This window comes from Verticillium nonalfalfae (genome assembly GCF_003724135.2).
Source record: "Verticillium nonalfalfae strain VnAa140/NRRL 66861 chromosome Unknown scaffold_29, whole genome shotgun sequence".
Lineage (NCBI taxonomy): Eukaryota > Fungi > Ascomycota > Sordariomycetes > Glomerellales > Plectosphaerellaceae > Verticillium > Verticillium nonalfalfae.
Window position 1 is genome coordinate 100,205 of NW_021167254.1, and position 13,768 is coordinate 113,972.

The window sequence follows — 13,768 nt, forward strand, 5'->3', positions numbered from 1 at the left end:
TGGCAGGGCCAAAGCCATAGCCAGTGGGCAGGCGGCCACGTTGGACTGAGGTATGGGGGTGGGCCTAGCAATGGTTCAAGAAGGGGGAAGGGGGAAGGGGTGCGTGGGCGTGTGAGACCAATGCCAACGTGTGCGCTGTGAGAAGAAAACGCAGGCAGGCAGGCACCTAGGTACCTGGGCAAGGAAGTGGTACCTCACGGCAAAGGCAAGGTACAGGTAGGGAGGGAGGCAGACAGCCAGGCGGAAAGACTTTCCACATGCCCGGATGGGGTGGCAGGAGCGAGTGAGGCGTCGAGGTAATCTCCCGCGTGTCTCGTCGACGTGGTGTATCTCGCTCGCTCTCTGTCAATTTTTCTCCTCTTCTCTTTGCTGGTCTTTGCCTGTTCTTCATCTTGATACTGGGTTGCCGCTTTTGTCCCTTTTTGAAGGACGGACGAACGAAGTGAAAGACGGTGTCCCAACCGGGATCTACCTTTAGGACGGACTGTTCAGCGGTGCTAAGACCTGCGGACCGCCCCGGCGCAAATCAATCAGTGTCCGAGTCTGAGCGCTCCGGACTGACGGACAGAAGCACGCAGGCCCAATTGTGGAGAACCTTGCCATCTTTTCTGCCCTGGAATGGAGCCCCAATTTGGCCTTGCCGGGAAGAGAGGTACGTTTCGTTTCTTCCCGCCCGCGACCGAGCTGGCGAAATGGACGCCCCCCGTCACCCAGAAGCTTGACTTGGAGGGAGAGTAGTGAGAGGGGGGAGGGGGCAAAACCTTCTGTGCAGGTGCCACCTTCTAGGCTGGGCGGGTCGGTGTGCGGTGCGAGATGACCGATGGCAAAGCTGTTAGGGAACAATTGTTCAGTACCGGATGGCGCTTGTTGTTGTTTTGGTCCAGGTGATGCTGCTGCTGTCGCTGGTGCTGCGCCTTGGAGCCGTTGGCCTCGATAAGCCTCTGTTCGAGCACTCGAGCTGGCTAATGACAACAGCCTCGTACCACGAGATGATTCGACCAACGGCACATCCGTCTGCTTGAATGCCAATCAATTCGTGCGTCGATGACGGAGTGTCAGTAGCTCGTTGGAGGTATGTGTCCTACCCTTTTCGTCCAGCTCTCTCCTGGCGTAACCCCGTCTCCCGCGTTTCGTTTCGTCCTTTTAATGCCCGACTTCGTAGATCTTGGCCTTTGGGTATCAATCCACGGCGCACGCGGACCGGGGTGGCTGACCTGACAGACCCGGCAAGGCGAGAAAAGATCGGGGAAGAAGAAAATTGTGGGTGCCCCGAAAGAGATTTCGCGCGTTTCCTTCAGCGACAAATGTCGCTCACCCGGAAAGCAGGTTGGCGATGCTATCGTGCCTTTCTTTCGATGCGCATGAGAACGCCGAGCCAGAGACGGGAATCGCCAACCTCTACGAGGGGATTGAACCGGCCTGAATCTTCGCCCACCCTTTCAACTTTCTGACATTCTCACTGGCGTACGACGTGGTCCGTTCCAGGCAGCCCAGGCAGCTGGCTGCTCTCTGGCAGGCAGAACAGCTAAAGCCCACACACCTCTTGTCACGAGAGAACCTTCTGGGAGCCAATCGTCGAGGGGGCGCATCGGGCTGAAATGCAGTCTCCCTGCACCCCCCGAGTCCCACTAGCTCCTCTCATAGGGCAGCCCCCGGGAGCGCTCCTGCAGGACTGCAAGACGGCACTGGATAAGGAGACCGAGAAGGGAGTCATCGATTCCGTCTCTTGCTATCAAGCACTTTGCCAAGCTTCCCATCGCCCTGCCTTGATCTCGGCCGACCCTCCATCCCAGACGGCCCGTATGCACACGAGTCGACAAGACCCACGTCTTGTATCTCAACAGCTGCCGATGACTCTTCGCTTTTTATTGATCTTGGGTGGTTCCTTGAGGTAATTGCTGGAGGAACCGCGCTGCAACTGTGTCTTCTTCCTGTCTCCAGGTGACACCCTCTCGTTTCAAGCTACCTATCCTCTGGCTGGCCATGACCGTGTCCAAGGGATCGACACTGCACATCCGCTAGACACACTGGCGTGAACATGTCGAGCAACCGGAGGATCATGCCGGCTACAGGTCTTGCCAAGGCCTCTGCAATGATGATGGGCCAGCTGCAGCGTCTCGAGTTTGGCCTCGGTCACGTATAGCTTGTCCACATCGGTAAGCATTTTCGGTCACAGACAGGCTGTTGTCACGTACACGCGGCCACCCTCATCCGAATTGCAATGAAAGGATACCTCGGTGTTCCAAACGAGAAAACGCGACATGCGAAGCAGTCATGACGCGAGCTAGGTGTCTAAGGCCCTATGTATTTTCTATATTTTCAGAAACCCGTGTTGGCTATCGTGCAAGTCCTTCCATCGCCTGGTCAGGTAAAATGGCAAGATTGTCTGGGAGCTCGACATCATCAGTAGCTGCCAGTTCCTAGCTTTAGCTACTTGCTCATTGTGGTCATCTAACTATCGAATGTATGTCCTCGGCGGATTTTTGACACCGGCAAAATTGTGGCTGATTACCTCATGGCACATTCACTTAAGTCCAGAGCCAAGGATCTCTCTCCAAACCCCAAGAGATGCTTCAATGCAGCGCTCCAGGCTGACGGGCGCAGTGGAGCGCAAAGAAAGTGCCACGATGCATACAAAGCATTGACGCACTTGCAGGGATAGAGGGAGTGTACAAGAGTCGAACCCCATTTTTGGCGGGTAGCCGCCGCTGTTGCTGCGCACTACGACCAACGTTGGCCACCAACACATTTTATCTGCGAGAAATCCCGTGCTAGGACGTGAGACAGCGACATCTGAACCCTCACGGATGGAGGAACCTGTTCGCAGGCGCCAAACCATGACGTTCGGCCGGGATCGGACCTCAGGATCAAGGCAAGGGCCAGTGTGTTGACTGACCGGCTGGCGGAAGGCCCTTATGCCAGTGATCAGATCGTCAAGATGCTGATGCACACCATTCTTGCATTTCCTCTCGGTTCGTCGAACGCCTGGCGTCTTCGCTGATCCATTAGCGCACATTCGACCCGTCCTGCGCTTTCGAAAAATCAGCTTGTCGGATTAACAAACAAGCCAAGTGTCTAAAGGTGTCAGTCCTGCGAGTGAGGAGAAGTTCGGCTGGCTTTCCATAGGCTGAAATGCGTTCTCTCTGGACACCACTCGATGGGGGTGCACACCGCCTTTTTGCACCAGCCTTTGGGACTCCAGACCCTCTCATCAACGCCACCTGCTCGTGGAGGCTCACCCAGCTGTACGCATACGGCATCAAGATTTAGCATGTCCATCCATCAGATGGCTGGTCGATGGGCTGGAGCTCTCGCATGCCTGGAGGACGCCACGTTGTTTTGCGAGCAGAGTCGGCAGCAATAGCCAGTTAGTTTCGAGCTCCGCGAACTGATCCCTTTGCCACTTCAGGGATGGACCCTGGTTCAAGCTTATGGGCTGAGATGGCGAGATTCGTGTATTGTGAGTGATTCTAAAGCATAGGTCTGGTGGGAGCTTTCCCCTCGTGATAGGTTATAAGCATCTGTTCTTACAAAGCTGGCTATCGCGGCACGAAGTGACGGTGCGGGGAACTCTTCAAGCTTGCTTAAGGGCGCCACTTGGCACCGCATGAAGGACGAGGGCCGAATTCTCCCTGCGTACAAAGGTCACGCCGTGGCATCTCGACGGGACTCGGTGTGCCTGGGCTCGTCATCACCTTGTATTGAACAGCCAGCGCTGCGTGGGGAGTGCAAGACGACGTCAGCAGTGAAACCCAGGTCCTCTCGACGTCAGAGACATGAGGTGCCTCATCGAGGTTGCTCGAGATTTGCGGCACGTCACACGCGAAGTCTGTTTCGCACGGTGCTCGGCTGTCGGAGCAGAGCGGCAGGTCAACGATGTACCATTATGGATAACAAATCGACATTGCACCTTCCGCCACCTGCCGGCTCATTCCGCCTCATGAGCTGGCACTGCTATCCTTCGCAGCTCGCACCTCCAAATCTGCAACGACAGGCCGATGGTCTGACAGGAAGACACCGTCATCAAACCGATTAGTCAGAACGCCAAAGGTGGTTACCTTGACATCGGAAGGCACCTTTACGAAGATGAAGTCGATCCTCACAGCCTGCTGGTCCGGCTCATCGAATGAAGTGTACGTCAGCTCGTTTCCGTACCGCTTCTCCGCCGGCACCAGAGCATGAGCGTCGGCCATGCCGGACCCTTTCGCGACCATGCTCTTGTAGGCGTTGTCGCTGGGGTTGCTGTTGAAGTCGCCGCCGAGGATGACAGCCGCGGGCGGGCTCGAGGCTCGCTCCTCGGCCCACTGGGCTGCGATGCGCAGGATGAGCTTGGCGCTCTGCTCGCGCGCCACTACGCCAAGGTGGTCAAAGTGCGTGCTCATGACAACAGCCCTCTGGCCCGTTCGCTTATGCACGAACTCGCCCACCGTGACGATGCGCGGCAGCGCCGCGTCCCATCCTTTTGACGGTCGGTCGGGCGTCTCACTGAGCCAGTAGTTTTTGAACACTTCGCATTTCCACGTGCCGACGCGGTAGAACACGGGGGAGAGCTCGCCGAGCCGGTCGCCATCGTCGCGGCCGATGCCGACGTACCCCCAGCCCTCGCCGAGGCCGGCCTGGATGTCCAGGAGCTGCGGGTAGAGAACCTCCTGGAGGCAGAGGAACGGCGAGTCGTGGCCCCGCGTGATGAAGTCGAGCTGCGTGCAGATCTTCGGGCAGCGGACCTGCCAGGACTTTTCGTTGGGCATGGGCCTCGGTGCAGCGTAGCGGACGTTGAAGGTGACGACCCGGACGGGGAGGGCCTCGCCCGATGAGCCTGTCTTCTTGGCGACCATTGTGGAGAAGGCTGTGTTGGCGTGGCAGGTGATGTTTCCGTGATACTTTGTGGAGGGACGATGAGGTCAGTTGTGACGTTGGCTGCCGCGTTACGATCTGTACTCCGATGAAGCCGGATTGCTTGTGGATTGGAGTCAATGGAGATGAGGTCGACAAACGAAGACCCGACGAGTACAATGCTTTTCTCGAGTTTGAGTAGTTCAAGAGAGATGATTCTATGCCGCGAACGGATGTCCAAGAATGGAGAGATGATGAGGCAGATGGTCGACGTACTTGAGACGAAAGCGGCCAGCTGGACCGGGTCATGATGCGACGTCCAATGGGACAATCACGTGGTGTTGACGCGGGGAAGCATATCTGGGGACAGGGGATGGATGGTGTATTATGTAATCATTCAGGGTTGGGGTTACCCAGGGATCGGTTCAACCATGTTGAGAGGGTGGCATTGCCTACAGGAGTGGTCTAGACATCTGTTTCACTGACTTCAAATGGAGTAAAAGCCTTGAGATTCAAAATCAGGTACATGACTGTGTGCCTTTGTACCAAATAGAACACGACCGGCCTCCTCGCATGGGGTGCCGATGCTTATGAGCATCTCATGATATAACCTGAAACTACAGTGATACAAGTCTGTTGCCCAGATACTCTTCCAAGTCATGGGAACTGTTTCATTGCAGCTCAGAGGCTGTAAGCTCGTGATTTATACATCCACTACTATATTGCTAGACTCATATAGTCGCACAAAGTACAGGCCAGCTTTTTGCTTTCTGGAATCCATCCATGCACCTTAGCGTATGTGAAGTCGATATAGGACGTGTATTTAACCCAGTAATTGAGTCAAATAACTTGAGTCGACTAGAGAAACTCAGATAACCCCTGGGAAGATACCTACAGAAGCTCTCACCCATACGATTTTGGCGGCTGAGTATTTTGAGACCAGAAACCTGATGGAAGGTTACTTCCTTCATTTAAGGCAATGTATCAATATATGTAGCACCTGAGGGTATTGGTCTGTAAATTTGAAGAGTAGCTGGCATTGTCCTGGCTATCAAATACCACTCTGTGGCTCAAGCGCACCGAGACAGCTTCTACGACAGATCGTTGCAGTCGATGGCTCCCTCTCTCACTTGAATTTCTTCTGTACCAGTCGAAATATATTGTTCATTGATGATGAAACTTTCTCTATACTCCGTATTCTTCATTCGCAGCCCAAATCGAAGCCCGAAGTTGGTTCGAACGCCCTGCGTCCCTCTTTTGACGGGGTTTCTAAAAGGGTTCCTACGTACGTGGTTTGCATCAGAGCTGGTTTGCGAGGATAGTCATCGCTGAACTTCAAAATAGACAGTTGTGCTAAGACCTGGTGTAGATGTCTAGTTCTTCGGCCAGGAACTATACATTCATCCCAGGCAGGAGATCAAGCTTTTAGCATCGTGCCCTTTATACGGGAGCACAGATATGGTCAATGGGACAAGGTGAACAAGGGATTACTTAGCAATGATGGCCTGCATATGTGCTGGTGAGGCTCTTAGGATATTTAATGTGTCCTGGACGGTCTCGCCAAAGTAGTAGTTTGTGAGAGAGCCCATGGCAGATCCAACAGTGGTCGCCCCTGAGATGGCCCTCGTAGCCCCGGCCACTGCATATCAAGAGGCATTGTATAAAATTTACCATTGAATTGAACCAAACGTTCTTTTGAAGAACATTATCATTTCAAGGTAGTCCTGGCATTGAATTAAACCATTTTGTTCTGTCGTCGTTTGAACTTTTGCGTGGTCTTTAGCTCTGGCGAGCCCCTTTCGAGGTGAACAGTACTTTGGAACCGCTAGCATTATCGATAGTATGGCCAAATAGTTGAGAGACCGAACACGCTCTTGAAAAAGCTTTGCCTGCATTGCTATGCAGCCAAACTCGCCCATGACTTAGCAGAGATCCCTTCAGAAGCTGTGTCAATTGACACGGCAGCAGAACACAGGGGTGAGCATCATTGCATTGTCTGGGCTGTTTTAAATTGTGCAGCAGAGAGGGCCTCATAATTCAATCTCACGCTCGTGAGCATATTGTACTTATTCGTGGTTCGCTTTTGTGCTTCCTGGAGCAGTCTTGCCAAAATGCTTGTGAACTTGTAAACCTCTTCACTCCTTGTAGATTCGCACTTTGAAATCGTCTCTCCACTTGTCTTCAATGATCACCAGCTGGTTCTCCTGCACCTTCTTCAGATACGCATCTTCTGGTGTGTCCAGATAGTCGTCTCGGTTGATGTCCATGAAGCCCTCCTTGGCCATTGACCGAGGTGTGATCATCAACGAGCGCCCTATGCATGCCGTGTTAGCGACCGGAGCTTTTGGCCAGGGTACAAGCCATGATATAGAGAAATGACGTACCGTTGATTGACTTGTCACAAGCAACACGCATCATGCAGCCTCCAACGTCTTCTTGTTCGCCAAACTCAACGCCCCTGTCCATGAGCCACTTCTCATATTCTGCCGTTCTGATAGCGCTCTTGATCCAGCAAGGAGCCACATAAACGATGCGAATACCCTGCTCCCAACTGTTTCGTCTCGCGGTGCGCATGAAGCCGTGCAAGCCATACTTTGTCGACGTGTACTCCCAGTTGCCCGGTGAGTCAATCCAGCCCACCATGCTTCCGGTAATGATAAAGCATCGATCCCGCTCCTCGCTGTCAGGCTGCTGTCGGAAGTAGTGCACGGCCAGCTTCCACGTATACAAGCTGCCACGAAGATTTACGTCGACAATGTTCAGATCTGGCTTGGTAGGCTCCGAATTCGGATCGTCGAGGTTCCACAGACTGTCGCCGGAACTCCTGCTGATGCCCGCATTCGCAATGACAATATCGACGCTCTTTGAGGGACTGCGGTCCTTGGCCGTCTGGAACATGGCCTTCTGCTGCTCCCAGTCTCGAATGTCGCACTTGACGAAGACGCAGCATTCGCCATTGGCATTGAGCTCCTTCTCGAGCTCTGTTCCACGATCATTGACGTCGCCGATTGTGACGAAAGCACCGGCGGCGACGAACTGGCGTACGCATTCTTCTCCCATGCCATTTGCACCGCCCGTAACGATGACGGACTTGCCGATCACCTTGCTGCGGTCCGGGACCACGGTGTGGTCAATGGGACCGGTGTATTTGTAGGGCTGAAGAGGCATCGTGGGTGGTCTGGTGACGGGTGTTGGGGGCAAATGGTGATTGAGGTGCGGAATGGCCAGATCGGAGTCTTCTCGTGTACAGCGGTGTTTTCATTCATACATGTACCCTCATGCGCATCCTCGGGACAAGAAGCGTTGCGGCGCCGACACGGCGACACGGAACCCCGCGCGTCTTCGAATCTTCGGCTGTCATGCCATGGGGTCGGAGTGTGGGGGAAGCGGGGGCGGGGCGTTCCAGTCGGCATCGTTGTCCTCGAGACACAACATCAAGCCGTTTTGGGATAACCGTGCCATGCCGAAGTCACCTGAGCTGGGCCACCGGCATTGCTTGCCATCTCCTGACTGCGGGGGAAGAGTCATGCCGAGCGAAGGTCGAGATGGCCACACTCTCTCGGCAATCCTTCCCTGAGTGGCAATGCGGCTGTCGTTGAGCTACAGTTAGCGTGTGGGCAAGCTGATCGAACCACGTTGAATAGGCGAAGAGGGCACCCGTCTCTGTACCTGGTTGCCGAGGGCAGCATGGCGCGATGCGGGCTCCAGCGCCTACCCCAAGGCGAATAGCGGAAAGACGATGGAGCTCACTTCTGCATTCCCTCCAACTAGTTTCTGTTAAGAGGAGCATTGGTTGTCTCTTTTCTTCTTGAATTGAAATTGAAAGTCACGACACTCACGACAGCAATTCAATCCTCCTTCACCCCCATCTGAGCCAGCTCCCTCCACCTCAGCCATCATGACAGCCCCCGTTGAAGTCCCAGTGGCACCGCCAGTCAACCCAAGTTCGTTCAACCTCATCAGTACCCCGACAGACGCAGAGATTCCCCGCATGCCAGCAGCAGAGTTGCCAGAAGTCTTGACAAATGGCTTCCAACGGCCTGTCACCAATGGCCACAGCACCACGAACGGGGTCGTCGAGGATCCCTTCAAGCTCAGCTCCGAGTACGCCTACACACCAAGAAAGATCAAGGTCATCACCATTGGCGCAGGTTTCTCCGGCCTTCTCATGGCCCACAAGTTCCAGCACAGGTTCCCTGAGATGAGGGACATTGTCGAGCACAAGATCTTCGAGGCCAGGTCTGAAGTCGGCGGCACGTGGTTCGTGAATGACTATCCTGGCGTGCAGTGCGACGTGCCCGCACACATCTACGTGAGTGGCATTCTGAACGAGGCGGCCTTTGAGCTTCGCGGCGTGTGTATGCTGACATGAGACAGGCGTTCCCCTTTGACCCCAACCCAGATTGGTCGCGCTTCTACGCCAGCGGCCCGGATATTCTAGCGTACATCAAGGCCACGGTCAAGAAGTGGAATCTCGATCGTGATCTTCACCTCAACACCAAGGTTGTCGACGCCATCTGGCAAGAAGACCTCGGCCAGTGGCAGGTCACGGTGGAGCACGAGGGCGTGCGACGTGTCGAGCACTGCCATGTCCTCATCTCGGCGCAGGGTGTTCTCGTGCACGAGTCCTGGCCCCAGGTCCCCGGGCTGCGGGACTTCAAGGGCCACCTCACGCACTCGGCGGCGTGGGAGCACAACTACGACTACGCCGGCAAGAGGATCGCCGTCATCGGCAACGGCTCCTCGGGCATCCAGATCGTGCCCCAGATGGCCAAGCTTCCCGGCACGGACGTCAAGAACTTCATCCGCGGGCCGGCGTGGGTGTACTACCGCGCGCCGCCGTCCAAGCACCTCGGCCGCGACGACCCAGACCCCAACCCCCGCTACACGGACGACGAGCGGACGCGCTTCCACGACCCGGACTACCACCTGCAGCACCGCAAGGGCATCATCTCGCGCACGAACAAGTCGTTCTACATTTTCATGAAGGGCGAGAACAACCAGCAGGGCATGAAGATGGCGGCGGAGCAGATGGCCGACAAGCTCAGGCACGACCCGGAGCTCTGCGCGACCTTGATCCCCAAGTGGGAGCTCGGCTGCCGCCGCATCACGCCCGGCCCGGGCTACCTCGAGTCCTTCCTGCGGCCCAACTGCAACGTCACCAACAGCGGCATCACGCGCGTTGCCGAGAACGGCGTGCACACGGCCGACGGCAAGTTCTACGAGTGCGACGTCAGTACGTAACACCCCCCCAAGTCCAGTATTTTTCATTGTCTTTCATGGGCACAAAAAAGAAAGCCCGATGCTAACATGTTGTTCCCAGTCGTCTGCGCCACCGGCTTCGACGTCTCCCACCGCCCCCGCTACCCCGTCATCGGCAAGTCCAAGGTCGACCTCGCGGCGCGCTGGGCGGACGAGCCCGACTCGTACCTCTCGGTGGCGGTGCCCGACTTCCCCAACTACTTCATGATGATGGGCCCCAACTGCCTCGGCGGCCACGGGTCGCTCGTCGAGTCGCTCAACTGGACGGGCGACTACTTTGTCAAGTGGATCAAGAAGATGGCGACCGAGGACATCAAGTACGTGACGCCCAAGCAGGCCGTCGCCGACGCCTTCATGCGCTACGGCGACGAGGTGCACAAGACGCTCGTCTGGACCGGCGCCTGCAAGAGCTGGTACAAGCGCAACCGCGTCGACGGCCGCGTCACGGCCCTGTTCGGCGGCAGCGCCCACCTGTTCAACAGGATGCTGGGCGACATTCGCGGCGAGGACTTTGACGTCACGTACAACACGGCCAACCCCTTCCGCTTCATGGGCAACGGCTTCACCGAGTGGGAGATGGATCCCAAGAGCGACCTGTCGTGGTATGTGGAGAAGGCCGAGGTGCCTTATGAGGAGTCCAGCACGTCACAATGAGGGCTTGTGTGGAAGGGAACAAGGTGTTTGTGTTGAGTAGATGGAAACCATAGATACCGTGTTGATTTCAAGTTTTTCTTTTTCTTTTTTACATCACGCATCAGAATAGGAGTGAATCGCATACCATTTCTACATGATCCTACTGCGGCATCGTAAAGTTCATCCCAAAATCCGCTGCCGTATCAAACAGGTCATCATACTGTATCATCAGAGAGTCATGGAACAGGAAGTTCGTCGGCGAGGGAAACCCCCTCGTCTCGTTGCCCTCGGCCTTATTCTTCAGCAGACTGTCAGCAATGCTGCTCGTCTCGCGCGTGACAAACGGAAACAGAGCCGTCCAGTCAAAGTCGCCAAAGTATTCGGGGATCGCCTCGGTGGACTCGGGCCCGTGCAAGGCGTCAACGCCAATGAAGTTGGCGTGAGAGTCAGCAGTACCGACGGCCTGCACCGGCGCAGTCAGATCGGGTGCCTGCCTTGGCATGCCCTGCTTCACAGAGAGATTCGACACGTTGAGCATGCGCTGGAAGCCCTGGCGGATGACGTTGGCGGAAGCCCACATCTTCTGGAGCTGGTCTGCTGTCCGCACGAGGACGTCGAGGCCTTCGTCGGCGTCTCGGGCCAAGTGCTCGATGGAGCGGGCCTGTTGCAGCGCGATGAATGCCGTGCCTGTGTACCAACATGTGATGGCCATCAAGAACCGCACATTGCCTCGATTCAAAATGTCTTTGAGGATGCGAACGATGCACGATGCGGCCAGGATGGCGGGTGGCAGGGCCTCCGGAATGGTCTGTGCCGACCGTTTCATGTAGAGAATGATGATGGTGGTGAGATAGGGCAGGTGAAGCTGATGCACGTCTTTGTCGAAAGCATACGTCCTCGCTGCTCCGATGGGGAGTTGGAGATGAGGCGGCAAGGAGTTGACCCAGTTGACGAGCTCTTGTCGGTGGTTTTCGAGCACGCTGGGTGTCGAGATGCCGCCGGATCGAGACAAGCTCTTGGCGATGCGGCCCATGATGGCGCAAAGGCGTACCCAGTGGATGAAGATTTCGCCTTTGCGCTGACTCTGCGGGTCGCTCGGGAAGTCTTCCAACGTGGCCTCGCGTATTGTGCAGTCGCGAGGGTCGATGATGGCGGGCTTGCTCTGGCAGAGAGCCGTCAGTCGTTCTCGGGCCTGTTTTCGGTGGTTAGTTCGATGACGAGCGACGGCCCACGTTTGCTCAACGTCCACTCACAAAAGCAGTCCACCAGATCCTACGCCGGAGGCTCATGTCTTGCGCCGATAATGTGGTTTGGGATGCGCTTGGCTCGCGGTGAATGTTCATCTGCTGGGCGTGTCGGATGAGCACCGATGTCCACCACCAAGACGAGTGGCGGTGCGTGACGGTAGGGGGTCGCGGCGCCCACCAGTAGAACAGGGCGATCGACTTGATGCTGGTGATGCCGTCGAGCTCCTCGTCGTCGTAGAACAGCGCTTTGGCCCTCCGGTAATACTCGGCAGGGCCCTCGTGTGGGAGCAACGGCGGCTGGACATGGCTGGCGGCCGTCGCGAGGGCATTGGCAAGCAGAGGGGATTGGGCCATCTCTTCTGGGAGACATTCGCGATCCAGGACGGGGCACCAGGTGTAGCAATACTCCCAGTACGTGTCGATGAAGCTTTCCTGGAGATCCTGCTGTTGCAGGCTCGGAAAGCCGGCTTTCGGCTCAAAAGAGGCCTCGATGGCCTGCTTCTCGGCATCGTGCTGGTTTTCGGGCCCGAAGACTTGGAGGAAGCCGGTATCGACGTCGCCCGTCTGGCTCTGGCTCTGGGCCAGAGCGTCACTGCGCGTGGTGCTGGCCGCTGAGCGTTGTGACGGAGACAGGACCTGCTGCGACTGCGCGAAGAAGTGGTGGGTGGAGGTCCTCCTCGGCAGGTGAACACTCGTCTCGCGATGGCCAGGGTCTGTTGCTGCGACATCTGGATTTGGCGGCGAAACATGGATGGTGTCGAAGATGGGTAGACTGGCGGCGGTAGCCAGGTCGTCGAGGCGATGATGATGGCCATCTTCTGGCACCTGGGGCACCTGGGGCACCTGGGGCACCTCCTCCGGCATCTCGACAATGGGAGGGACACTCGGCGTTGGCGGCTTCGGGGACTTGTGTGCCGGCGTCACAGGTGCGGCATGGCGTCGCTTGATCCTTTTCGACGGCCGCGTCTGGCATTGCTTGTCTGCCGTGGCGCAATGGGTGCAGTTGTCGTGGCCGTGTCGTTTGCGAACCTGCTCACAGTCGGGTGCATCAGCAAGCCGTCCATCTTTTTTTGATGCATCTGCAACTGCAAGCTGCTGCGTGTTGCGTGTGTTGGTGTATGGCACATACCTGAAGGTCGCATTTGATCTTCTTATTGTGGCAGCCGAAGCACACCAGCTCGGCTCGACGCTTCTTGGGCTGTTGGGCGTCAAAGGACAGCCAGTCTGTGACAGCATCGCCTGGCATTTCGTTTGCTCTCTACACTCCAAGGGTCGAGCTGGCACAGGCAAACTTCGGGATGGCCGGCTCTGCAAAAAGTTGAATGACGAGAAGGGATAGGCGAGAGCGTGGAGGGGGGGCGTGGTGTAGGTATTACCAAGATGAAGAGGCACCAGCACCAGTGTGAGGAAGTGCGGGGAGTTGGGGAAGGGACAAGGGGGTCACGCGGGGGAGAGGCCGGAGGACACTCGCGAGAGATCTCAGAGGCCTCAGAGGCTCCAGAGGTCCCAGGCCCCCTAAAGCCCCCTGTGCGTACGGGTCCACGCAGGGCCTGTTGAGCGCTAGACCCACGCCCTAAAGAGCGCTAAGACGCGCTGGCGGCGTGTGGCGTGGGCGCTGGAGGGTTCCCTGGGACATGCCACGCAGGGGCGTCTTGGCCACTAACGTACACGACATCGCGCTGCTGGAGCCAAGTCCAGTGACTAGGTGCCTACCTAGGTACCTACCTAGGTACCTAGGTACCTTCGCATCTGAGCCGCACGCCTGAGTCATGTTGGCGGTATTCACCTGGGGC

The 13,768-nt window shown here is 56.6% G+C and overlaps 4 protein-coding genes across 4 annotated transcripts; 1 reads left to right on the forward strand and 3 right to left on the reverse strand.

Moving 5' to 3' along the window:
- Nucleotides 1–3,938: 3,938 nt before the first annotated feature.
- Nucleotides 3,939–4,835, reverse strand: D7B24_004897 (uncharacterized protein; the record flags this gene model as incomplete). Its single annotated transcript, XM_028639062.1, has 1 exon — nt 3,939–4,835. The coding sequence occupies one exon, from the start codon at nt 4,833–4,835 to the stop codon at nt 3,939–3,941; it is 897 nt and encodes a 298-aa protein (XP_028496416.1).
- A 2,133-nt stretch (nt 4,836–6,968) lies between these two features.
- Nucleotides 6,969–8,001, reverse strand: D7B24_004898 (uncharacterized protein; the record flags this gene model as incomplete). The annotated part of the gene is made up of 2 exons (XM_028639063.1): nt 6,969–7,147; nt 7,218–8,001. The coding sequence occupies 2 exons, from the start codon at nt 7,999–8,001 to the stop codon at nt 6,969–6,971; spliced, it is 963 nt and encodes a 320-aa protein (XP_028496417.1).
- Nucleotides 8,002–8,731: 730 nt separating this feature from the next.
- D7B24_004899 (uncharacterized protein) lies at nt 8,732–10,749 on the forward strand (the record flags this gene model as incomplete). The annotated part of the gene is made up of 3 exons (XM_028639064.1): nt 8,732–9,145; nt 9,211–10,069; nt 10,157–10,749. The coding sequence occupies 3 exons, from the start codon at nt 8,732–8,734 to the stop codon at nt 10,747–10,749; spliced, it is 1,866 nt and encodes a 621-aa protein (XP_028496418.1).
- Nucleotides 10,750–10,888: 139 nt separating this feature from the next.
- Nucleotides 10,889–13,221, reverse strand: D7B24_004900 (uncharacterized protein; the record flags this gene model as incomplete). Its single annotated transcript, XM_028639065.1, has 3 exons — nt 10,889–11,920; nt 11,982–13,004; nt 13,105–13,221. 3 exons carry the CDS (start codon nt 13,219–13,221, stop codon nt 10,889–10,891), a joined length of 2,172 nt encoding a protein of 723 aa, XP_028496419.1.
- Nucleotides 13,222–13,768: the final 547 nt, after the last annotated feature.